The 26005-nt window shown below is 49.0% G+C and overlaps 1 protein-coding gene across 11 annotated transcripts in view; it reads right to left on the reverse strand.

The window, feature by feature from the left end:
- LOC120047915 (ankyrin repeat and KH domain-containing protein 1-like) overlaps positions 1–26005 on the reverse strand; it is a 72172-nt gene that overhangs the window by 27688 nt on the left and 18479 nt on the right. For 4 of the 11 annotated variants that reach the window (XM_038993514.1, XM_038993523.1, XM_038993522.1 and 1 more), the window contains exons 3-22: positions 14663–14819; positions 12143–12305; positions 11262–11409; positions 10828–11100; positions 10593–10687; positions 10328–10489; positions 9566–9647; positions 9217–9408; positions 8923–9032; positions 8475–8562; positions 8101–8228; positions 6743–6886; positions 6533–6638; positions 6122–6399; positions 5417–5689; positions 1452–1866; positions 1077–1219; positions 866–977; positions 524–669; positions 127–269 (exon numbers count right to left, since the gene is read on the reverse strand). In XM_038993514.1, the coding sequence (XP_038849442.1) occupies positions 127–269; positions 524–669; positions 866–977; positions 1077–1219; positions 1452–1866; positions 5417–5689; positions 6122–6399; positions 6533–6638; positions 6743–6886; positions 8101–8228; positions 8475–8562; positions 8923–9032; positions 9217–9408; positions 9566–9647; positions 10328–10489; positions 10593–10687; positions 10828–11100; positions 11262–11409; positions 12143–12305; positions 14663–14819 (3358 nt within the window). The remainder of the gene's footprint in view (positions 1–126; positions 270–523; positions 670–865; positions 978–1076; positions 1220–1451; positions 1867–5416; positions 5690–6121; positions 6400–6532; positions 6639–6742; positions 6887–8100; positions 8229–8474; positions 8563–8922; positions 9033–9216; positions 9409–9565; positions 9648–10327; positions 10490–10592; positions 10688–10827; positions 11101–11261; positions 11410–12142; positions 12306–14662; positions 14820–26005) is intronic. The other 7 variants (XM_038993516.1, XM_038993515.1, XM_038993524.1 and 4 more) reach the window with 6 other exon arrangements.

The following is a 26005-nucleotide window of genomic DNA, read 5'->3' on the forward strand; positions in this document are numbered from 1 at the left end:
GATGAAGAAATGTATTTGATGAAGAAATGTATTTGATGAAGACCTGGAAAAGTAAAAGTAGAGGTATCAGTTAAAAGAGAAGAGAAGATGTGGCCTCGCCCTGTCCTGCCTCGCCCTGTCCAGTACCTGGAGTTGATCTCTGAGCCGGCGTTGAGGAGGATCTTGATGATGTTGACATAGCCTCCAGACGCCGCCAGGCTCAAAGGAGTGTAGTCTGACACGTTACGATGCTCTTTATTGGCTCCTCGCAACAGCAACAACTCCACCACCTAGGAAAGGAAATTACAGTTATCTGTAAGTACTGGCACATAGTCTTCACTATGTTTTCAATATGCTATTTCAGTCAGTGAAAGGTGAGTCGGTTCAGTGTGGTGATTCATAGAAGGGAAGTGAGCGTGTACCATAGAATTATTAGAAATAATAAAAAAACAAATTTAAATCAGACCCCTGTGGTGTGCAATCAGACCCCTGTGGTGTGCAATCAGACCCCTGTGGTGTGCAATCAGACCTCTGTGGTGTGTACCTCTTGTCGTCCCCCTGAGCAGGCCAGGGAGAGGGGCGTGTCTTTGGTTCTCTCTGACTGGGCCTCTATGTCGCCCCCTTTATCCAGAAGGACCTCCACCACCCCTGCGTGGCCCGCTGTCGCAGCCAGGATCAGAGGGGTGAACCCTGGGGAGAGGACGAGCAGAGGGGGTCACAACCAGATGTACAGATACACCCAATACAATGTGAAGCACTTTGAACACTGTATAAATCCTGCCTTGTGTGTCAACATCTATATATTCGCGATTCATCAGAAATTAAAACAAGTCTTGCGGATAAACAGGCCCTCACACTGGACAGTAACGTCGTGTGTGTGTGTTACCTTTCTTGTCGCGGTGCTCGATGTTGGCTCCTCGTGCAATGAGAACAGACACCAGCTCCTCGTGTCCTCCAGCACATGCCAGCGTCAGCGCTGTGTCATGATTACTCTCCGTCTGAAAGGAGAGGGACACTTACAACGCTGTGTGTCTCTCAGCCTTGAATGGCCTTTACATGAGCCCTGATAACCACAGTGTGTGTGAGGAGTGACTTACGTGTGCGTCGATGTCCACAGAGGGGTAGAGGGGCAGTGGGGAGGGGGGTGAGCCCATGTTGGAGGGGGTCTGTGAGAGGGGGTCAGACAGGGGGGTGGGGGACGTCGTAGTGTTTAACATGGGTACTCTGCTGCTCACCGCTGCTGGAACAGAGCAAGAAGGAGAGAACGGAGGGAGGGGGAGAGAGAGAGAAAAGTTAGTATTTGTTACTTTCCAGGCCTTTCTTCTGGGGAATTTGTTCATCAGTCCTGATCTTTCAAATCAGTGCAGTTGAAGGAAAGGAGAATTCTAAGGAAATGAGTTAAGACTATTGAGATGCAGCCACCCACAACAGGCAGAACAGCTGTAAGACAACGCCACGCTACACAAACTCACCTGCCATGATGTCATCCAGTGTGTCTGTAAGCGTCTGAGCGGGCGAAGCCACCATGAGTCCGTCTGGGGCATGCTGCCCTACCATCCCTGGTCCTAACCCCTGACCTTGACACGGCATCTGCCGGCCCACCAGTACCCTCTGCAGCTCAGGGCTGGTAGTGCCAGGGCAGGGGTAGTCAGCTGGGCACGGGCTGTACTCAGGTAGGGGCTGGATGGGCACGAAGGCGGTCTGGAGGGGGGGAGGAAGAGGGTGGAGATGGGAGTGGGGGGAGGACAGGGGCTGGGGGTAGGGCGAGAGGGGCAGGGGGGGCTGCTGTCCATCCCTGTAGAGGATAGTGTCCACCTGGGGTAGCTTAGCGTAATCTTCCTCCTCTCCTTCCACTTCATCGTCTTCATCATCTTCATCCTCATCATCCTGGAATTGAAATGAGGTAAACTTCTAAAAATCAAACAAAGCATCTAAATAAAACAGTTCACAAAACACAGCAGGGGCGGATCAGTCCGCTTCTATTAGATGCATGCGAGGGGGCGGATCAGTCCGCTTCTATTAGATGCATGCGAGGGGGCGGATCAGTCCGCTTCTATTAGATGGATGCGAGGGGGCGGATCAGTCCGCTTCTATTAGATGGATGCGAGGGGGCGGATCAGTCCGCTTCTATTAGATGGATGCGAGGGGGCGGATCAGTCCGCTTCTATTAGATGGATGCGAGGGGGCGGATCAGTCCGCTTCTATTAGATGGATGCGAGGGGGCGGATCAGTCCGCTTCTATTAGATGCATGCGAGGGGGCGGATCAGTCCGCTTCTATTAGATGCATGCGAGGGGGCGGATCAGTCCGCTTCTATTAGATGCATGCGAGGGGGCGGATCAGTCCGCTTCTATTAGATGCATGCGAGGGGGCGGATCAGTCCGCTTCTATTAGATGCATGCGAGGGGGCGGATCAGTCCGCTTCTATTAGATGCATGCGAGGGGGCGGATCAGTCCGCTTCTATTAGATGCATGCGAGGGGGCGGATCAGTCCGCTTCTATTAGATGCATGCGAGGGGGCGGATCAGTCCGCTTCTATTAGATGCATGCGAGGGGGCGGATCAGTCCGCTTCTATTAGATGCATGCGAGGGGGCGGATCAGTCCGCTTCTATTAGATGCATGCGAGGGGGCGGATCAGTCCGCTTCTATTAGATGCATGCGAGGGGGCGGATCAGTCCGCTTCTATTAGATGCATGCGAGGGGGCGGATCAGTCCGCTTCTATTAGATGCATGCGAGGGGGCGGATCAGTCCGCTTCTATTAGATGCATGCGAGGGGGCGGATCAGTCCGCTTCTATTAGATGCATGCGAGGGGGCGGATCAGTCCGCTTCTATTAGATGCATGCGAGGGGGCGGATCAGTCCGCTTCTATTAGATGCATGCGAGGGGGCGGATCAGTCCGCTTCTATTAGATGCATGCGAGGGGGCGGATCAGTCCGCTTCTATTAGATGCATGCGAGGGGGCGGATCAGTCCGCTTCTATTAGATGCATGCGAGGGGGCGGATCAGTCCGCTTCTATTAGATGCATGCGAGGGGGCGGATCAGTCCGCTTCTATTAGATGCATGCGAGGGGGCGGATCAGTCCGCTTCTATTAGATGCATGCGAGGGGGCGGATCAGTCCGCTTCTATTAGATGCATGCGAGGGGGCGGATCAGTCCGCTTCTATTAGATGCATGCGAGGGGGCGGATCAGTCCGCTTCTATTAGATGCATGCGAGGGGGCGGATCAGTCCGCTTCTATTAGATGCATGCGAGGGGGCGGATCAGTCCGCTTCTATTAGATGCATGCGAGGGGGCGGATCAGTCCGCTTCTATTAGATGCATGCGAGGGGGCGGATCAGTCCGCTTCTATTAGATGCATGCGAGGGGGCGGATCAGTCCGCTTCTATTAGATGCATGCGAGGGGGCGGATCAGTCCGCTTCTATTAGATGCATGCGAGGGGGCGGATCAGTCCGCTTCTATTAGATGCATGCGAGGGGGCGGATCAGTCCGCTTCTATTAGATGCATGCGAGGGGGCGGATCAGTCCGCTTCTATTAGATGCATGCGAGGGGGCGGATCAGTCCGCTTCTATTAGATGCATGCGAGGGGGCGGATCAGTCCGCTTCTATTAGATGCATGCGAGGGGGGCGGATCAGTCCGCTTCTATTAGATGCATGCGAGGGGGCGGATCAGTCCGCTTCTATTAGATGCATGCGAGGGGGCGGATCAGTCCGCTTCTATTAGATGCATGCGAGGGGGCGGATCAGTCCGCTTCTATTAGATGCATGCGAGGGGGCGGATCAGTCCGCTTCTATTAGATGCATGCGAGGGGGCGGATCAGTCCGCTTCTATTAGATGCATGCGAGGGGGCGGATCAGTCCGCTTCTATTAGATGCATGCGAGGGGGGCGGATCAGTCCGCTTCTATTAGATGCATGCGAGGGGGCGGATCAGTCCGCTTCTATTAGATGCATGCGAGGGGGCGGATCAGTCCGCTTCTATTAGATGCATGCGAGGGGGCGGATCAGTCCGCTTCTATTAGATGCATGCGAGGGGGCGGATCAGTCCGCTTCTATTAGATGCATGCGAGGGGGCGGATCAGTCCGCTTCTATTAGATGCGAGGGGGCGGATCAGTCCGCTTCTATTAGATGCGAGGGGGCGGATCAGTCCGCTTCTATTAGATGCGAGGGGGCGGATCAGTCCGCTTCTATTAGATGCGAGGGGGCGGATCAGTCCGCTTCTATTAGATGCGAGGGGGCGGATCAGTCCGCTTCTATTAGATGCGAGGGGGCGGATCAGTCCGCTTCTATTAGATGCGAGGGGGCGGATCAGTCCGCTTCTATTAGATGCGAGGGGGCGGATCAGTCCGCTTCTATTAGATGCGAGGGGGCGGATCAGTCCGCTTCTATTAGATGCGAGGGGGCGGATCAGTCCGCTTCTATTAGATGCGAGGGGGCGGATCAGTCCGCTTCTATTAGATGCGAGGGGGCGGATCAGTCCGCTTCTATTAGATGCGAGGGGGCGGATCAGTCCGCTTCTATTAGATGCGAGGGGGCGGATCAGTCCGCTTCTATTAGATGCGAGGGGGCGGATCAGTCCGCTTCTATTAGATGCGAGGGGGCGGATCAGTCCGCTTCTATTAGATGCGAGGGGGCGGATCAGTCCGCTTCTATTAGATGCGAGGGGGCGGATCAGTCCGCTTCTATTAGATGCGAGGGGGCGGATCAGTCCGCTTCAATTAGATGCGAGGGGGCGGATCAGTCCGCTTCTATTAGATGCGAGGGGGCGGATCAGTCCGCTTCTATTAGATGCGAGGGGGCGGATCAGTCCGCTTCTATTAGATGCGAGGGGGCGGATCAGTCCGCTTCTATTAGATGCGAGGGGGCGATCAGTCCGCTTCTATTAGATGCGAGGGGGCGGATCAGTCCGCTTCTATTAGATGCGAGGGGGCGGATCAGTCCGCTTCTATTAGATGCGAGGGGGCGGATCAGTCCGCTTCTATTAGATGCGAGGGGGCGGATCAGTCCGCTTCTATTAGATGCGAGGGGGCGGATCAGTCCGCTTCTATTAGATGCGAGGGGGCGGATCAGTCCGCTTCTATTAGATACGAGGGGGCGGATCAGTCCGCTTCAATTAGATGCGAGGGGGCGGATCAGTCCGCTTCTATTAGATGCGAGGGGGCGGATCAGTCCGCTTCTATTAGATGCGAGGGGGCGGATCAGTCCGCTTCTATTAGATGCGAGGGGGCGGATCAGTCCGCTTCAATTAGATGCGAGGGGGCGGATCAGTCCGCTTCTATTAGATGCGAGGGGGCGGATCAGTCCGCTTCTATTAGATGCGAGGGGGCGGACCGCTTCAATTAGATATGAATGGAGGATAACGCCAGAAAAGCAGAAACTCCTAATTACCCTTCAGACCAAAATGACAAAAAAACAGACCACCACCAACTCCTAACCTCTTCTTCCTCCTCTCTGTTCTCCTCCTCGTCAGACCCTGTATCCGACCCAGGCTGTGTGTGCACGTTAACCCCTGGTGATGCTGTGAGGGCCCCAGGCATGGTAGTGTTGGCCCCTTCCCCCGGCCCTGGCCCCGAACCCTGGCCTGCCTCCTGCTCTTCCTTCAGGCCCTTGGCCTCCATGTACTCTTTGGTGAACTGCTGCTGGGTCTTCAACTGCAGCTGGCGCTCCACCTTCTGCAGCTCCTTCAGGATCTTCTTCTTCTTCTGGACCTGAAAGACACGTCGCCACGGGGGGGAGAAATCAGACCCATAGTTCTATGGTCAGACCTCGCACATCAATTCGTTGAAAGACTAGATGGGTGGAGCTTATCGATCTGTCCCCTGCTCATTAGGCACCAAACTAAATAAATGAAACAGGATGGGACTACCTGGACTGCCTGGAATTAGAAACGCACATTTTCGCTTTGTGTTGCAAAAAGCTAAAAGTTTCCGTTGTGTGCCATATACTTGTATTGAGGGTCTATGACAGTGTTCCCCAAACTCGGTCCTGGGGACTCCAAGGGTAATGAAGTCATCAAGATTTGATTATTTGAATCAGCTGTGTAGTGCTAGAGGAAAAACCCCCAGGACCGAGTTTGGGGAAGTAATTCAAAAGAATTTCTGTGGTCCAATAACTATGAATGATCCTCTGTCTGCTTTCACCTGCTCCTCCCGGCTCTTCTTCAGCTCTTCGATCTTGTCTTTGGTGAGCGGCTCTCCCTGAATGAGTTCCAGAGACTGCAGCTGGGCCTTCTCTATGGCTGAGATCCTCTGGCCCAGCTCATTAAGCTTCCCCTCTGTCTCCTCCACGATACACTCCAGGGGCTGGCACAGGTGGAAGGGGGGCAAGGCCTCTGCATCCCCGGGCCCCGGGCCGGGACGCACCCCCCCTGGACTGGAAGGGCTGGGAGTGAGGGCAGCCTGTCTCTGCTTGGACGAACCTGGTGGAGGAATGGATGAAGAAGAGGGATGAAGAGGATGGAGAGAGATGGAGGGAACGAGGGAGAGTGGGATGTTTTGCAGGATTAGGTCACATTACAACAAAACAGGCCAAGCCAAGGCTCTCCATTTCACCTTTGCTGGAGACGGGTGGTGGGGACGTGGTGATGTTGGAGGGGGTTCTGTCTGGCTCCTGGGGGGGAACCACCATGGCCAAGGCCTGGAATGGGACACGAGGAACCTGGGGATAGATTAGTGGTCGTAAAACAACTAGTTAAAGACAATGTCCATGCTGGCCATTTCCTGTTTCAATAGGGTAAAACAATTTCATAAAAAATGTCTAACCTGAGAGGGGTCTTGTGAGGGGGGTGTGAGTTGGCAGAGGTCGGGCGCGTGGACAGACAGGATGTTGTTAGGGAAGTCTAGCAGGTAGGACACCACGTTGGTGTGGCCACCCTTCGCAGCTTCAATCAGCATCGTCGAGCCGTCCTATTGGAGGAGAAACCGGAAGTGAGTAAGTGTGCACGAGGCTTCATTACAGTTAACTTTCTATTATGATACTCTTGTTCCTATGGCCGAGACAGCTTCCGCATGAGTTTGATGTGTGTTTTACCTTCAGTCTGTCTGTGTGTGTGTGTTTTACCTTCAGTCTGTCTGTGTGTGTGTGTTTTACCTTCAGTCTGTCTGTGTGTGTGTGTTTTACCTTCAGTCTGTCTGTGTGTGTGTGTGTTTTACCTTCAGTCTGTCTGTGTGTGTGTGTGTTTTACCTTCAGTCTGTCTGTGTGTGTGTGTGTGTGTTTTACCTTCAGTCTGTCTGTGTGTGTGTGTGTTTTACCTTCAGTCTGTCTGTGTGTGTGTGTGTGTGTTTTACCTTCAGTCTGTCTGTGTGTGTGTGTGTGTGTTTTACCTTCAGTCTGTCTGTGTGTGTGTGTGTTTTACCTTCAGTCTGTCTGTGTGTGTGTGTGTTTTACCTTCAGTCTGTCTGTGTGTGTGTGTGTTTTACCTTCAGTCTGTCTGTGTGTGTGTGTTTTACCTTCAGTCTGTCTGTGTGTGTGTGTTTTACCTTCAGTCTGTCTGTGTGTGTGTGTTTTACCTTCAGTCTGTCTGTGTGTGTGTGTTTTACCTTCAGTCTGTCTGTGTGTGTGTGTTTTACCTTCAGTCTGTCTGTGTGTGTGTGTTTTACCTTCAGTCTGTCTGTGTGTGTGTGTTTTACCTTCAGTCTGTCTGTGTGTGTGTGTTTTACCTTCAGTCTGTCTGTGTGTGTGTGTTTTACCTTCAGTCTGTCTGTGTGTGTGTGTTTTACCTTCAGTCTGTCTGTGTGTGTGTGTTTTACCTTCAGTCTGTCTGTGTGTGTGTGTTTTACCTTCAGTCTGTCTGTGTGTGTGTGTTTTACCTTCAGTCTGTCTGTGTGTGTGTGTTTTACCTTCAGTCTGTCTGTGTGTGTGTGTTTTACCTTCAGTCTGTCTGTGTGTGTGTGTTTTACCTTCAGTCTGTGTGTGTTTTACCTTCAGTCTGTGTGTGTTTTACCTTCAGTCTGTGTGTGTTTTACCTTCAGTCTGTGTGTGTTTTACCTTCAGTCTGTGTGTGTTTTACCTTCAGTCTGTGTGTGTTTTACCTTCAGTCTGTGTGTGTTTTACCTTCAGTCTGTGTGTGTTTTACCTTCAGTCTGTGTGTGTTTTACCTTCAGTCTGTGTGTGTTTTACCTTCAGTCTGTGTGTAGGGTCAGCTCCGTGCGCCAGCAGCAGCTCTACCACAGCCAGGTGTCCTCCAGCGCAGGCCAGAGACACCACCGTGTGGTCCTTGTTAGCTGTCGCTCTGTTCACATTAGCACCTGGACACAAAACACAGGAAGTCAAATCTAAAACGCAAGAATATTACTGAGTTAAATTTTATAGAGGGAAATAAGTTGATTGAAATAAATTCATTAGGCCCTAATCTATGGATTTCACGACTGGACAGGGGCGAAATGCAAAGCACTCACTTCGTCACTTCAACTTCTCCTTCCAGTGTCTGCCATAGTAGGACTTAGTTTTAAAGGGCATTGTAGTGGTTTAAAAAACTGTCTAACCTAACCCACCCTTGCTGATGAGGAACTGCACGGTGCAGAGGTGTCCTGCTCTGGCTGCCTTCATCAGGGGTGTCCTCCCTCCCTCAGACTCATGCTCCTGGAAAACAGACAAACAGGACGTGGATTTTAGGAGAGGATATGGGCGGAAGGAAAGAAAGAAGGAAAGAAAATAAGGACAAGGACATAAGGAAAGAAGGAAAGGACATAAGGAAAGAAGGAAAGGACATAAGGAAAGAAGGAAAACAAGGACATAAGGAAAGAAGGAAAGGACATAAGGAAAGAAGACGAGAAGGAGCGAAGGAAAGATGGAAAGAAGAGAAGGAAAGAAGGAAAGAAAATAAGGACATAAGGACATACGGAAAGGAAAGAAGGAAAGGACATACGGAAAGGAAAGAAGGAAAGGACATAAGGAAAGAAGGAAAGAAGAGAAGGAAAGAATGAAAGATAACAGGCGTACCAGATCGGCTCCAGTCTGCAGTAGAACGTCGGCCACGTCAGTGTGTCCGTTCTCACACGCGTACGTCAGCGCTGTGTCTCCCGTCGCCGTGGTAGCGTGCACGTTCGCCCCTACAGAGAGAATTCAGAGGTGAGCCAAAAGAAAAACTAACAAGCCCTGTTAAAAGGCAGAGGTTGTCAACTTTACCTACAATATCCATCTAGTTACCAGGCTAAGAACTGGAGTCTCACATAAGTTCCCTACAAAAATACTAAAGATCAAACTAAGAATCTTCAATATGATTCCCCATCTCACCTGCAGCCAGGAGGTATTTGACCAGCTCCAGGTGTCCCTCCTGTGCAGCCTCCATGAGAGGAGTGGAGCAGCCCAGCTCGATGTCGGCCCCGGCCTTGATGAGGAAGTCCGCCACCTCCAGGAACCCTCCACAGCAGGACAGCGTCAAGGCTGTCTCCTGCGTCTCCTCCGTCTGGGCGTTGATGTTCGCACCTGGAGGGAGGGAGAGAGATGAGAGGTTAGGGTCTATATTAGGAGTGAGACTCTCTCCAACAGGCCTGACAAAGTACTTCATTACACACAATAACATAGTATATATGCAAGAGCATTGAACAGTGTGCAGGTATCCATTTATCTGCCAGTTGATTACCCTGAGCCAGTAGCAGGGCCACCATCTCTTCATGACCTTCTCTAGCTGCCTCCATCAGAGGGGTGTAACCTTCATCATTCACCTAGACACATTAAAACATACACTGTTACTCAGCGGCTGAATCCTAAAACACCCCCTTCCCCTGGCCCCTCCATTTCAGAGTTCACGCGCACCTTCGCCATTTGCACAACTGTCCCAAAGCTGAAGGAGTGAAAACGATCCAGGGCGTAGGGGCTCATTATCCCCTCCAGTAGGCACTTTGACTGAGCCTGCAATGCTACTGGCTTCATAGCGAAGTGGAATCCCATAAGGCACCATGTTATTTTAAAATGTGTGCAATTTCACACAAAAGAATGGAAAGGGGTGCTTAATTCTATGACACGTGCATTGGTTTGCCTGATGTCGAGACTTGACATGTAAAAGACAAATACCTCTCAAATGAAACGTTTGACTGTTAGAGGTTTATGTTCTGTAAAACGACAGGGTTTTTTACTAAAAGCAGAACATGAACTGCGTGACGTAAGTCAGGTGTGTGTCCTGAAGTTGATGGGTTTAACATCGCCTTGCCACTCTCTGGAAGTCACCCTCAGAGTGACAACCGAGGGCCCTTCACGCGGGTTGGTAAGGGAGAGGTGGTGGTTTGGGATTCACCATCTCTCGCTCTGTGTTGGACGCTAACCCATCAGAGGGCTGTAGCCCTCATCATTCATCTAGACACACATGAAAACATACACTCCAATAGGACTGTGTGTTGCTACTCACCTCCTCTAGGTTGGCCCCTCTCTCTATGAGCAGAGCTGCTAGATCTACATGCCCGCCGCAGGCTGCCAGGGTGAGGGGCGACTCGAAGGAGTCAGCTGGCATGTTGACCTGCGCCCCGCTGTCCAACAGCAGCCGTGCCACCTCCACATGCCCATCCTGGGACAGGAAGCACACACACACAGGGACAACATAAGCACCTGAGTGGGTTATGACACAAGGTTGACATGCAGGTAGAGAGAGGCTGTGTGTTGGGTCATATGCTCACCATGCAGGCTTCCATCAGCGCTGTGTGCATCTCATCCGTCTTATGCTCCTGATCTGCCCCGGCTTCCAGCAGAAACCTTACCATGTCCAGATGACCTGGAGGGAGGGAAATCATTTAATAGAAATGGACATTTTGTTGTCTGAGACTCTGAATGATGCATTGGGGGGGGGGGCCACCAGAAAACGTAACAAAACAAAGGTAACACTTGAATACGTAGACAACAAGTGAAGAAGACCTTTGTAGCAGGCGAGTGTGAGGGCGCTCTCCTTGAACTCGTTGGAGTGTGTGTTGATCCCGGCGCCGTACTCCAGCAGAACCCTGGCCACCTCCACGTGGCCCGCGCTCGCCCCCTCCATTAGAGGGGTGTGTCCGTTCTCGTTGTGGTCCTCGATGTTGGCCCCCTCCTTTAGGAGAACCTTCACCACATCTACGAACCCCCCAGCACAGGCGTACGTCAGGGCTGTGTTACCTACAGAGGGAGAGAGACCGTACGTCAGGGCTGTGTTACCTACAGAGGGAGAGAGACCGTACGTCAGGGCTGTGTTACCTACAGAGGGAGAGAGACATATTATCCAAGCAGAAATCTAAACACTTTGGTTTGGACAAAAAAATGATGACAATAAATAACCACACACACAAGGCAGATGGAAAAGGAGTGTGTATTCGTACCGGTGGAGGACTGTGCGTTGGCGTCAGCCCCGTGGACCAGGAGCAGCTTGACGATGTCGACGTAACCGCCGCTCGCCGCCGCCATCAGGGGCGTGATGTCACCTTTAATCCCCCGGTCCTCCACGTTGGCATGCATGGCCAGCAGCACCTAACCACCAATCACAGCAGGGGTCGGGGATCAGAGGTCATATAATGTAAATGTATGGTGTAGAGTGTTTGTGGGGGACTCAACCTCATCCTGACCTCACCCCCCCAAAAAAGAGACACTTCACCAAAGTTACTAAAATGACTTAAATTTGTTTTTTAAAAGGACGATTACACATTTGTGCAAGCACACACACTGCACTGTTCTCTCACACACACACACAGCACTGTTCTCTCTCACACACACACACACACACACTGCACTGTTCTCTCACACACACACACACACACACTGTACTGCTCTCTCTCACACACACACTGTACTGTTCTCTCACACACACACACGGCGCTGTTCTCTCACACACACACACAGCGCTGTTCTCTCACACACACACACACTGCGCTGTTCTCTCTCTCACACACACACACAGCGCTGTTCTCACACACACACACACACACACTGCGCTGTTCTCTCACACACACACACACTGCGCTGTTCTCTCACACACACACACACTGCGCTGTTCTCTCACACACACACACACTGCGCTGTTCTCTCTCTCACACACACACACACTGCACTGTTCTCTCTCTCACACACACACACACACTGCACTGTTCTCTCTCACACACACACACACACACACACTGCACTGTCCTCTCACACACACACACACACACACACTGCACCTATCTCTCACACACACACTGCACTGTTCTCTCTCACACACACACACCTGTGCGAGTTCATAGTATCCAGCAGAGCAGGCGAGGCAGAGAAGACTCTCTCCTTCCTCAGTGTGTTCGTTGACGCTCCGCCCCTCGTCTAGCAGCTTCCTCACGGCGTTCACGTCTCCGTCCGAACACGCCTCAGCTAGACTCCGGCTGAAAATAACCAGACTGCTACAATTACTGCCCCTGTGACAGCAGAACACACACACAGCCCTTACACACACACACCTCATAATCACACTTCTACTATTATTTTTAAAGAAAAACAACCAGACATATTGATCAGAGGTAACACACTGACTGATTAACATACTGATCAGACGTAACACACTGACTGATGGATCACAGAGGTAACACACTGACTGATTGATCACAGACGTAACACACTGACTGATTGATTGACATATTGATCACAGACGTAACACACTGACTGATGGATCACAGAGGTAACACACTGACTGATTGAAATGCAGATACTGCTATATTCAGTGGGTGTCACATACTTGTCAGCCTGGCCAGCGTTGAGTGTGTTTTGTGTATTGATAGATATATTGATGTTGCCTGTTTGATTCCCTCCGTAAGGCAATCAAACAGGCAAAACGTCAGTATAGAGACAAAGTAGAGTCGCAATTCAACGGCTCAGACATATGTGGCAGGGTCTATAGACAATCACAGACTACAAGGAGGTCTGGGACACCGACGTGTTGCTCCCGGACAAGCTAAACATCTTCACCTGCTTTGAGGATAACAGTGCCACCGAAGCGGCCCGCTACCAAGAACTGTGGGCTCTCCTTCTCCATGGCCGACGTGAGTAAGATATTTAAACGTGTTAACCCTCACAAGGCTGCCGGCCCAGACGGCATCTCTAGCCGCGTCCTCAGAGCATGAGCAGACCAGCTGGCTGGTGTGTTTATGGACATATTCAATCAATCCCTGTCTGCTGTTCCCACATGCTTCAAGATGGCCACCATTGTTCTTGTACCCAAGAAGGCTAAGGTAACTGAAGTAAATGACTATAGCCCCGTAGCACTCACTTCTGTCATCATGAAGTGATTTGAGAGACTAGTCAAGGATCATATCACCTCCACCTTACCTGCCACCCTAGACCCACTTCAGTTTGCATACTGCCCCAACAGTTCCACAGAAGATGCAATCGCCATCACACTGCACACTGTCCTATCCCATCTGGACAAGAGGAATACCTATGTAAGAATGCTGTTCATTGGCTATAGCTCAGCATTTAACACCATGGTACTCTCCAAGCTCATCATTAAGCTCAGACCCTGGGTCTGAACCCCGCCCTGTGCAACTGGGTCTTGGACTTCCTGACGGGCCGCCCCCAGGTGGTGAAGCTGATCCTCAACACAGGGGCTCCACAAGGGTGCGTTCTCAGCCCCCTCCTGTACTCCCTGTTCACCCATGACTGCGTGGCCATGCACGCCTCCAACTCAATCATCAAGTTTGCAGACGACACAACAGTAGTGGGCTTGATTACCAACAACGACGAGACGGCCTACAGGGAGGAGGCGAGAGCCCTCGGAATGTGGTGTCAGAACAATAACCTCTCCATCAATGTCGACAAAACTCAGTGTGGACGTCAGGAAACAGCAGCGGGAGCACCCCACTATCCACATCGAAGGGACAGCATTGGAGCAGGTGGAAAACTTCAAGTTCCTCAGCGTAAACATCACTGACCAACTGAAATGTTCCACCCACACAGACAGGGTGGGGTAGAAGGCGCAACAACGCCTCTTCAACCTCAGCAGGCTGATGAAATTTGGCTTGGCACCAAAAACCCTCAAACTTTTACAGATGCACAATTGACAGCATCCTGTCGGGCTGTATCACCACCTGGTACGGCAACTGCAGCGACTGCAACCACAACGCTCTCCAGAGTGTGGTGCGGTCTGCACAACGCATCCCCGGGGGCAAACTACCTGCCCTCCAGGACACCTACAGCACCCGATGTCACAGGAAGGCCAAAAAGATCCTCAAGGACAACAACCACCCGAGCCACTGCCTGTTCACACCGCTATCATCCAGAAGGCGAGGTCAGTACAGGTGCATCAAAGCTGGGACCGAGAGACTGAAAAACAGCTTCTATCTCAAGGCCATCAGACTGTTAAATAGCCATCACGAGGTATGTGATGGCTATCTAACCCTGCACCTTAGAGGCTGCTGCCCTTCATAAATAGACTTGAAATCACTGGTCACTTTAATAATGGAACACTAGTCACTTTAATAATGTTAACATATTTTTGCTTTACTCATCTCATTGTATATAATGTATTCTATTCTACTGTATTTTAGTCAATGCCACGCCAACATTGCCCGTCCTAATATTTATATATTCTTTAATTCCATTCTTTTACTTAAGTTTGTGTGTAATGTCGTGAATTGCTAGATATTACTGCATTGTTGGAGCTAGAAACACAAGCATTTTGCTACACCCGCAATAACATCTGCTGAACATGTGTATTTGAGCAATAGACTGATTTGATTTACAGACTGGGGTAGATACATACTTGTCGGCCTGGCCAGCGTTGAGTGTGTTCTCTGCTCTCATGCGCGTCAGGGCGGCAGCCGCCTCGTCCAGGGCACAGCTCACTGACGACGTCAGCCTCCGCAGCACCTCGGGATCTGCAAACGCTTTACCATCCGCAGTTGAAAGTTTACCAATGCCTTCCGGGTTAAAGGTCATCACAGGAAACACAGGCATGGGGGCAAAACCAGACCAATGAAGCCAGGCAGGTGATCGTAGAGGCAAGTCCAGCCACAGCCAATCCAATGTTAGAAGAGGCATTCATAAAGAAACACAGAAAACACAAGCATGGGTTAGATCCAAGTCAGGAAAACTGATTTGACAAGCTTCACTGTCTTGGGTGTATACACAGAGTGTACAAAACATTAGGAACACCTGCTCTTTCCATGACAGACTGACCAGGTGAAAGCTATGATGAAAGCTTATTGATGTCACTTGTTAAATCCACTTCAACCAGTGTAGATGAAGGGGTGGAGACATGTTAAAGAAGAATAAGCCTGGAGACAATTGAGACATGGATCGTTGCACGAATGTACCTAACCATAAACGTCAATGCCTTTTCCCCCGTGTTTACGACGCTCTTATGTCAGGACTAACACTGCCTGAGCTTGATAAACCCCGACTTAGATGGGGAAAAGATTTGGGTATTAATCTTGATGAGGGTCTATGGAGTGACCTATGCAGGGATGGTGTTACTTCCACATTGAAGTCCAGATACAGACTGATCCAGTTTCATTTCCTCCATCAGCTCTATATCACCCCATCTAGACCGCAGTTCAACCCTGATATCACCTCTCTATGTTTTAGATGTGGCTCAGATGAAGTAACATTCCACTTGGCAGTGTTCAAAACTACACGGTTTCTGGCAGGGGGCATGCGATACCTTATTCTCAATTCACGGGGTTGCATTCCCTTTAGACCCGGACGTCTGTCTACTGGGTAACTTTACTAATTCCAATCTTAGGCAAAGTCATACTACACAGCTAACAGAAATGTATTGCCTTGAAATGGAAATCGGATTCCTCCCTGCCAGTTGAAATGTGGCTATTGGAAGTTAATAGTTGTATCCCACGGGAGAAAATCACTTACTGCTTGAGGAATAAGTTAGACATATTTTACAGAATTTGGCAACCTTTTATATATTTATATGGAGCATCTCCCCTCACATCACATCGATAGGGAGCATCTCCCCTCACATCGATAGGGAGCATCTCCCCTCACATCGATAGGGAGCATCTCCCCTCACATCGATAGGGAGCATCTCCCCTCACATCGATAGGGAGCATCTCCCCTCACATCGATAGGGAGCATCTCCCCTCACATCGATAGGGAGCATCTCCCCTCACATCGATAGGGAGCATCTCCCCTCACATCGATAGGGAGCATCTCCCCTCACATCGATAGGGAGCATCTCCCCTCACATCGATAGGGAGCATCTCCCCTCACATCGATAGGGAGCATCTCCCCTCACATCGATAGGGAGCATCTCACCTCACATCGATATGGAGCATCTCACATCACATCGATATGGAGCATCTCACATCACATCGATATGGAGCATCTCACATCACATCGATATGGAGCATCTCCCCTCACATTGATATGGAGCATCTCCCCTCACATTGATATGGAGCATCTCCCCTCACATTGATATGGAGCATCTCCCCTCACATTGATATGGAGCATCTCCCCTCACATTGATATGGAGCATCTCCCCTCACATTGATATGGAGCATCTCCCCTCACATTGATATGGAGCATCTCCCCTCACATTGATATGGAGCATCTCCCCTCACATTGATATGGAGCATCTCCCCTCACATTGATATGGAGCATCTCCCCTCACATTGATATGGAGCATCTCCCCTCACATTGATATGGAGCATCTCCCCTCACATTGATATGGAGCATCTCCCCTCACATTGATATGGAGCATCTCCCCTCACATTGATATGGAGCATCTCCCCTCACATTGATATGGAGCATCTCCCCTCACATTGATATGGAGCATCTCCCCTCACATTGATATGGAGCATCTCCCCTCACATCACATTGATATGGAGCATCTCCCCTCACATCACATTGATATGGAGCATCTCCCCTCACATCACATTGATATGGAGCATCTCCCCTCACATCACATTGATATGGAGCATCTCCCCTCACATCACATTGATATGGAGCATCTCCCCTCACATCACATTGATATGGAGCATCTCCCCTCACATCACATTGATATGGAGCATCTCCCCTCACATCACATTGATATGGAGCATCTCCCCTCACATCACATTGATATGGAGCATCTCCCCTCACATCACATTGATATGGAGCATCTCCCCTCACATCACATTGATATGGAGCATCTCCCCTCACATCACATTGATATGGAGCATCTCCCCTCACATCACATTGATATGGAGCATCTCCCCTCACATCACATTGATATGGAGCATCTCCCCTCACATCACATTGATATGGAGCATCTCCCCTCACATCACATTGATATGGAGCATCTCCCCTCACATCACATTGATATGGAGCATCTCCCCTCACATCACATTGATATGGAGCATCTCCCCTCACATCACATTGATATGGAGCATCTCCCCTCACATCACATTGATATGGAGCATCTCCCCTCACATCACATTGATATGGAGCATCTCCCCTCACATCACATTGATATGGAGCATCTCCCCTCACATCACATTGATATGGAGCATCTCCCCTCACATCACATTGATATGGAGCATCTCCCCTCACATCACATTGATATGGAGCATCTCCCCTCACATCACATTGATATGGAGCATCTCCCCTCACATCACATTGATATGGAGCATCTCCCCTCACATCACATTGATATGGAGCATCTCCCCTCACATCACATTGATATGGAGCATCTCCCTCACATCACATTGATATGGAGCATCTCCCCTCACATCACATTGATATGGAGCATCTCCCCTCACATCACATTGATATGGAGCATCTCCCCTCACATCACATTGATATGGAGCATCTCCCCTCACATCACATTGATATGGAGCATCTCCCCTCACATCACATTGATATGGAGCATCTCCCCTCACATCACATTGATATGGAGCATCTCCCCCCACATCACATTGATATGGAGCATCTCCCCCCACATCACATTGATATGGAGCATCTCCCCTCACATCACATTGATATGGAGCATCTCTCCTCACATCACATTGATATGGAGCATCTCCTCACATTGATTGAATCTCTATATAATCCTTGTATAATATGTAGCTTAAGGCAGGTGACCATATGATCCAATGCCTAATTTTTTTAATGTTTCATTATTTTAAAGTGACAGTCTGTTACTGTCACTTTGTCATATTGTTGTCTAATATCTTTTCATTTTCGTTTTGAATGTTCTTAATTGGAAAAGGAAAAAATTAAATATAAAAAAAAAAAACATCAATGCTTTTCTTAAAATCAATACACAGAACTATATTTTTTGTCTGCATATTTAGTTTAAATAAATTCATGTTAGCAGGCAATATTAACTAGGGAAATTGTGTCACTTCTCTTGCGTTCATTGCACGCAGAGTCAGGGTTTATGCAACAGTTTGCGCCGGCTGGCTCGTTGCGAAATAATTTGCCAGAATTTAACATAATTATGACATAACATTGGAGGTTGTGCAATGTAACAGGAATATTTAGACTTATGGATGCCACCCGTTAGATAAAATACGGAACGGTTCTGTATTTACCTGAAAGAATAAACGTCTTGTTTTCGAGATGATAGTTTCTGGATTTGACCATATTAATGACCAAAGGCTCGTAATTCTGTGTTTATTATATTATAATTAAGTCTATGATTTGATATTTGATAGAGCAGTCTGACTGAGCGGTGGTAGGCAGCAGCAGGCTCGTAAGCATTCATTCAAACTTTACTGCGTTTGCCAGCAGCTCTTCGCAATGCTTGAAGCACAGCGCTGTTTATGACTTCAAGCCTATCAACTCCTGATATTAGGCTGGCAATACTAAAATGCCTATTAGAACATCCAATAGTCAAAGGTATATGAAAAACAAATGGTATTGAGAGAAATAGTCGACGCGTCATAATTCCTATAATAACTACACCCTAAAACTTCTTACCTGGGAATTTTGAAGACTCATGTTAAAAGGAACCACTAGCTTTCATATGTTCTCATGTTCTGAGCAAGGAACGTAAACATTAGCTTTTTTACATGGCACATATTGCACTTCTATCTTCTCCAACACTGAGTGTTTTTGGATTATTTAAACCAAACTGAACATGTTTCATTATTTATTTGAGACTAAATAGATGTTATTTATGTATTATATTAAGTTAAAATAAAAGTGTTCATTCAGTATTGTTGTAATTGTCATCATTACAAATATATATCAATAACTAAATAAATAAATAGGCTTATTAAATCGGTATCGGCTTTTTTTGGTCCTCCAATAAATTGGTATTGGTATCGGCGTTGACAAATCCTACTCGGTCGACCTCTATTTTGTACAGTGTGTGTGTGTGTACATGTTAAAAAGGTCTTCACACGAAGAGCAGCTCCACCTTTCCCTCTGAGGAGGAAATGTAGACATATTGCCTACACCGACTGACCCAGTCCTCACAGATCTAACCCCAGTGCCTGGGGTCTAGACTAGTCTAAGCTAGGAGTTAGGGCCTAGACTAGTCTAAGATAGCACCCTAACCCCTATCTAAAGGGCTAGGGGGCCAGCTAGCGTCTAGGGGGCCAGCTAGCGTCTAGGGCACGGTTGGGCAACTCCAGTCCTCGAGGGCCTGATTGGTGGCACCTTTTCTCTCTCTCCAGCAAACACAGCTGATTAATCACATTGCATTCTAAACTGAAGATCATGATTAGGTGATTATTGGGGTCAGGTGAGTTAGCTGGGGCAAATACTGTGACACCAATCAGGCCCTCAAGGACTGGAATTACCCACCCCTGGTCTAGTGGGCTAGCTAGTGTCTAGGGGGCTAGCTAGTGGTGACTTATAGATGGGGCCTACAGGGTGGCAGGGAGTGAGGACCGAGACGCAGGGAGTGAAAGGACCGAGACGCAGGGAAGGAGAGGACCGAGACGCAGGGAAGGAGAGGACCGAGACGCAGGGAAGGAGAGGACCGAGACGCAGGGAACAGGAAAATACAGACTGCTTGTTCTGTTAACCTAGACTGAATGACCTATTTCACAAGGAGCAAGACCCACTTCCCATCCAGGGAGGCCACCCAAGCAAAAATACTGTGTGTGCGTTGACACCAGAGATGTGGGGGAAAGTGAGCTAGAATGATCCCAACTCTCCCCCTGATGTTTGCCTCTAACCTACATTAGTGGAAGTAGAAGTTTCAAGTTGTAGTTTCAAGTAGAAGTTTCAAGTTGTAGTTGCCACATGCACAAGTACAGTGAAATGGTTAACTTGCAAGCCCTACACAACAGTGAAGTGAAGATGAAATCACACACACAAGCAAAGCTGGAGTTCACAAGACACAGCCATACAGAACGGAACCATCTTTGCAACAGAAAAGTTTACAAGTAAAAGTGTGTGTTAGTGGGTGGATCCTGCCAGTCAGTGTACCCTCTGCTCTGCCTGTGTGACTGAGTCAAACCTTAGCCTACACCTGGCTGTCAGAAGGATTTTACAACGCTGCCCCAGGCGGGCAGGCAGGCCAAGGGAAGTAGTGGAGGGCTGAGGTCTGGGGGGTTGATGGTTGTATTTCCTGTCTAAACAATGTCACATGGGCTTTTGACAACAAGCAGTATTATGAGGCTGTTGAAATTCATCTGGCTAAAGCCTTCTGTTAACTAGTGCATCTTGCTCAACACAGTCAGCGACCTGGGTTCAGAGGATTGTTCAGGCTGGTTTGAAAACCACTCACAACATGCCTTCTCTGACCTTACCAACACCAACAGAACTACCTCAACCTGCCTGCCCTCCTAACATTCTCATCCTGAATGGGTCAGAGCTAGAGTGTTGACTAGGGCTGTCCATGACACCCCCAAAAAATATTGGTCGACCGAGAGTCTTTTGTTCTTGCAAACAACTGATCGGACAACATTTTCTCATTTGTATTTTTCCATATATAGACATCCTATGCATTTGAATAAAATCAACTATATGCACTGAGCGTGTCTGATGCTTTAAGCACACTGTCTGATGAAATCATTAAGAGACAAAAATGACTAGAGGGAGTCCGACCGCAATTGATTTGATTGTGCGGGGCCGTGATAAATAAATCACATCAATATCATCACATCAATATATTGGTTATAAACTCAGAACACATGACAGCAAAATGGATGCAGAGGTTGTGACAAATAAACCTCAAAATGGGGGAATGTTTACTGGTTGCTCGGGAGGTAACGGGGAAGTTGGAGGTGTGGAATAACTGACTAGTTGTAGAAAATAGTGGAGATGAAGAAAAAGAAGGAGAAAGCACTAGTATATTATGTTGCCAAACACCCATGCAGGGAGAGAGAGGAGAAAGCACTAGTATATTATGTTGCCAAACACCCATGCAGGGAGAGAGAGGAGAAAGCACTAGTATATTATGTTGCCAAACACCCATGCAGGGAGAGAGAGGAGAAAGCACTAGTATATTATGTTGCCAAACACCCATGCAGGGAGAGAGAGGAGAAAGCACTAGTATATTATGTTGCCAAACACCCATGCAGGGAGAGAGAGGAGAAAGCACTAGTATATTATGTTGCCAAACACCCATGCAGGGAGAGAGAGGAGAAAGCACTAGTATATTATGTTGCCAAACACCCATGCAGGGAGAGAGAGGAGAAAGCACTAGTATATTATGTTGCCAAACACCCATGCAGGGAGAGAGAGGAGAAAGCACTAGTATATTATGTTGCCAAACACCCATGCAGGGAGAGAGAGGAGATGAAGAAAAAGAAGGAGAAAGCACTAGTATATTATGTTGCCAAACACCCATGCAGGGAGAGAGAGGAGAAAGCACTAGTATATTATGTTGCCAAACACCCATGCAGGGAGAGAGAGGAGAAAGCACTAGTATATTATGTTGCCAAACACCCATGCAGGGAGAGAGAGGAGAAAGCACTAGTATATTATGTTGCCAAACACCCATGCAGGGAGAGAGAGGAGAAAGCACTAGTATATTATGTTGCCAAACACCCATGCAGGGAGAGAGAGGAGAAAGCACTAGTATATTATGTTGCCAAACACCCATGCAGGGAGAGAGAGGAGAAAGCACTAGTATATTATGTTGCCAAACACCCATGCAGGGAGAGAGAGGAGAAAGCACTAGTATATTATGTTGCCAAACACCCATGCAGGGAGAGAGAGGAGAAAGCACTAGTATATTATGTTGCCAAACACCCATGCAGGGAGAGAGAGGAGAAAGCACTAGTATATTATGTTGCCAAACACCCATGCAGGGAGAGAGAGGAGAAAGCACTAGTATATTATGTTGCCAAACACCCATGCAGGGAGAGAGAGGAGAAAGCACTAGTATATTATGTTGCCAAACACCCATGCAGGGAGAGAGAGGAGAAAGCACTAGTATATTATGTTGCCAAACACCCATGCAGGGAGAGAGAGGAGAAAGCACTAGTATATTATGTTGCCAAACACCCATGCAGGGAGAGAGAGGAGAAAGCACTAGTATATTATGTTGCCAAACACCCATGCAGGGAGAGAGAGGAGAGAGGGGCTGTGTGTTGGGTCATATGTTCACCATGCAGGGAGAGAGAGGAGAGAGGGGCTGTGTGTTGGGTCATATGTTCACCATGCAGGGAGAGAGAGGAGAGAGGGGCTGTGTGTTGGGTCATATGTTCACCATGCAGGGAGAGAGAGGAGAGAGGGGCTGTGTGTTGGGTCATATGTTCACCATGCAGGGAGAGAGTGGAGAGAGGCTGTGTGTTGGGTCATATGTTCACCATGCAGGGAGAGAGAGGAGAGAGCACTAGTATATTATGTTGCCAAACACCCATGCAGGGAGAGAGAGGAGAAAGCACTAGTATATTATGTTGCCAAACACCCATGCAGGGAGAGAGAGGAGAAAGCACTAGTATATTATGTTGCCAAACACCCATGCAGGGAGAGAGAGGAGAGAGGGGCTGTGTGTTGGGTCATATGTTCACCATGCAGGGAGAGAGAGGAGAGAGGGGCTGTGTGTTGGGTCATATGTTCACCATGCAGGGAGAGAGAGGAGAGAGGGGCTGTGTGTTGGGTCATATGTTCACCATGCAGGGAGAGAGAGGAGAGAGGGGCTGTGTGTTGGGTCATATGTTCACCATGCAGGGAGAGAGTGGAGAGAGGGGCTGTGTGTTGGGTCATATGTTCACCATGCAGGGAGAGAGTGGAGAGAGGCTGTGTGTTGGGTCATATGTTCACCATGCAGGGAGAGAGAGGAGAGAGGGGCTGTGTGTTGGGTCATATGTTCACCATGCAGGGAGAGAGAGGAGAGAGGGGCTGTGTGTTGGGTCATATGTTCACCATGCAGGGAGAGAGTGGAGAGAGGGGCTGTGTGTTGGGTCATATGTTCACCATGCAGGGAGAGAGTGGAGAGAGGCTGTGTGTTGGGTCATATGTTCACCATGCAGGGAGAGAGAGGAGAGAGGGGCTGTGTGTTGGGTCATATGTTCACCATGCAGGGAGAGAGTGGAGAGAGGCTGTGTGTTGGGTCATATGTTCATCATGCAGGGAGAGAGAGGAGAGAGGGGCTGTGTGTTGGGTCATATGTTCACCATGCAGGGAGAGAGAGGAGAGAGGGGCTGTGTGTTGGGTCATATGTTCACCATGCAGGGAGAGGGGGGCTGTGTGTTGGGTCATATGTTCACCATGCAGGGAGAGAGTGGAGAGAGGCTGTGTGTTGGGTCATATGTTCACCATGCAGGGAGAGAGAGGAGAGAGGGGCTGTGTGTTGGGTCATATGTTCACCATGCAGGGAGAGAGTGGAGAGAGGCTGTGTGTTGGGTCATATGTTCACCATGCAGGGAGAGAGAGGAGAGAGGGGCTGTGTGTTGGGTCATATGTTCACCATGCAGGGAGAGAGTGGAGAGAGGGGCTGTGTGTTGGGTCATATGTTCACCATGCAGGGAGAGGAGAGAGGGGCTGTGTGTTGGGTCATATGTTCACCATGCAGGGAGAGAGTGGAGAGAGGGGCTGTGTGTTGGGTCATATGTTCACCATGCAGGGAGAGAGTGGAGAGAGGCTGTGTGTTGGGTCATATGTTCACCATGCAGGGAGAGAGAGGAGAGAGGGGCTGTGTGTTGGGTCATATGTTCACCATGCAGGGAGAGAGTGGAGAGAGGGGCTGTGTGTTGGGTCATATGTTCACCATGCAGGGAGAGGAGAGAGGGGCTGTGTGTTGGGTCATATGTTCACCATGCAGGGAGAGAGAGGAGAGAGAGGCTGTGTGTTGGGTCATATGTTCACCATGCAGGGAGAGAGGAGAGAGGGGCTGTGTGTTGGGTCATATGTTCACCATGCAGGGAGAGAGAGGAGAGAGGGGCTGTGTGTTGGGTCATATGTTCACCATGCAGGGAGAGGGGGGCTGTGTGTTGGGTCATATGTTCACCATGCAGGGAGAGGAGAGAGAGGCTGTGTGTTGGGTCATATGTTCACCATGCAGGGAGAGAGGAGAGAGGGGCTGTGTGTTGGGTCATATGTTCATCATGCAGGGAGAGAGAGGAGAGGGGCTGTGTGTTGGGTCATATGTTCACCATGCAGGGAGAGAGGAGAGAGGGGCTGTGTGTTGGGTCATATGTTCATCATGCAGGGTGAGAGAGGAGAGAGGGGCTGTGTGTTGGGTCATATGTTCACCATGCAGGGAGAGGAGAGAGGGGCTGTGTGTTGGGTCATATGTTCACCATGCAGGGAGAGAGGAGAGAGAGGCTGTGTGTTGGGTCATATGTTCACCATGCAGGGAGAGAGGAGAGAGAGGCTGTGTGTTGGGTCATATGTTCACCATGCAGGGAGAGAGGAGAGAGGGGCTGTGTGTTGGGTCATATGTTCACCATGCAGGGAGAGAGAGGAGAGAGGGGCTGTGTGTTGGGTCATATGTTCACCATGCAGGGAGAGAGGAGAGAGGGGCTGTGTGTTGGGTCATATGTTCACCATGCAGGGAGAGGGGGGCTGTGTGTTGGGTCATATGTGAGTGCGTTACAGTATTAAGACTAAACAGGAAGTACTCTAAAGCCTTCATCTCCATGGTGGTTATAGGAGGCTGCTATACTAAGCCTACTAATGATAATTACATGACTTATCATAATGATGACCTGACCTGTTCCAGTTTCAACTGTTCTGCCTGCGGCTATGGAACCCTGACCTGTCCACCGGACGTGCTACCTGTCCCAGACCTGCTGTTTTCAACTCTCTAGAGACCGCAGGAGCGGTAGACATACTCTTAATGATCGGCTATGAAAAGCCAACTGACATTTACTCCTGATTATTATTTGACCATGCTGGTCATTTATGAACATTTGAACATCTTAGCCATGTTCTGTTATAATCTCCACCCGGCACAGCCAGAAGAGGACTGGCCACCCCTCATAGCCTGGTTCCTCTCTAGGTTTCTTCCTAGGTTTTGGTCTTTCTAGGGAGTTTTTCCTAGCCACCGTGCTTCTACACCTGCATTGCTTGCTGTTTGGGGTTTTAGGCTGGGTTTCTGTACAGCACTTCGAGATATTAGCTGATGTACGAAGGGCTATATAAAATAAACTTGATTTGATGATCATAACAATAAGGAGATGGAGGGTTATTTTTACAAATAGAATTTGACAATCGAAGTGTAAACAGTAAATAAATTATAAATTATACCTGAGAGGCTATTCCAGTGGAACAAACACGTGTACATCCCTTATCAGAGCAGAGAAAATATTAAAAACAACTGACTTGGTAAAACAAAAATATCCAACATGTTGTAGTTGGTGCTCACAGAATCAGTACTCTATTAAACAAACACTCAAACAGGCAACAGAAGCAGGATTTGTCTTATTTCTGGAGATATATATGGAATATTTATAAAGCCAGGCACATTTAACAGTTAGGCTATTGATTATAGACTTCCCTTTAAGTTGGTTTCCTCTCTCTTCACTTGGTTTCCTCTCTCTTCACTTAAGTCATGGGCTGTTTTCTCCTCATTCTGCTGCTGCTGCCTCCACAGCAGTTCTCTACACCAATATGCTGCTTAACTTTGCACATAGCAACATGGTCTAGGAAAAGACACCATTTCAACAGTGCACTGATGCGTTTCAGAACTGTGGACAGCGACCTCTATCCAACGCGGGAGGAAGTGCATCAGTTGTAAGGCAATATTTGTATTTGTGTGGCA

This window comes from Salvelinus namaycush, chromosome 5 (genome assembly GCF_016432855.1).
Source record: "Salvelinus namaycush isolate Seneca chromosome 5, SaNama_1.0, whole genome shotgun sequence".
Classification (NCBI taxonomy): domain Eukaryota; kingdom Metazoa; phylum Chordata; class Actinopteri; order Salmoniformes; family Salmonidae; genus Salvelinus; species Salvelinus namaycush.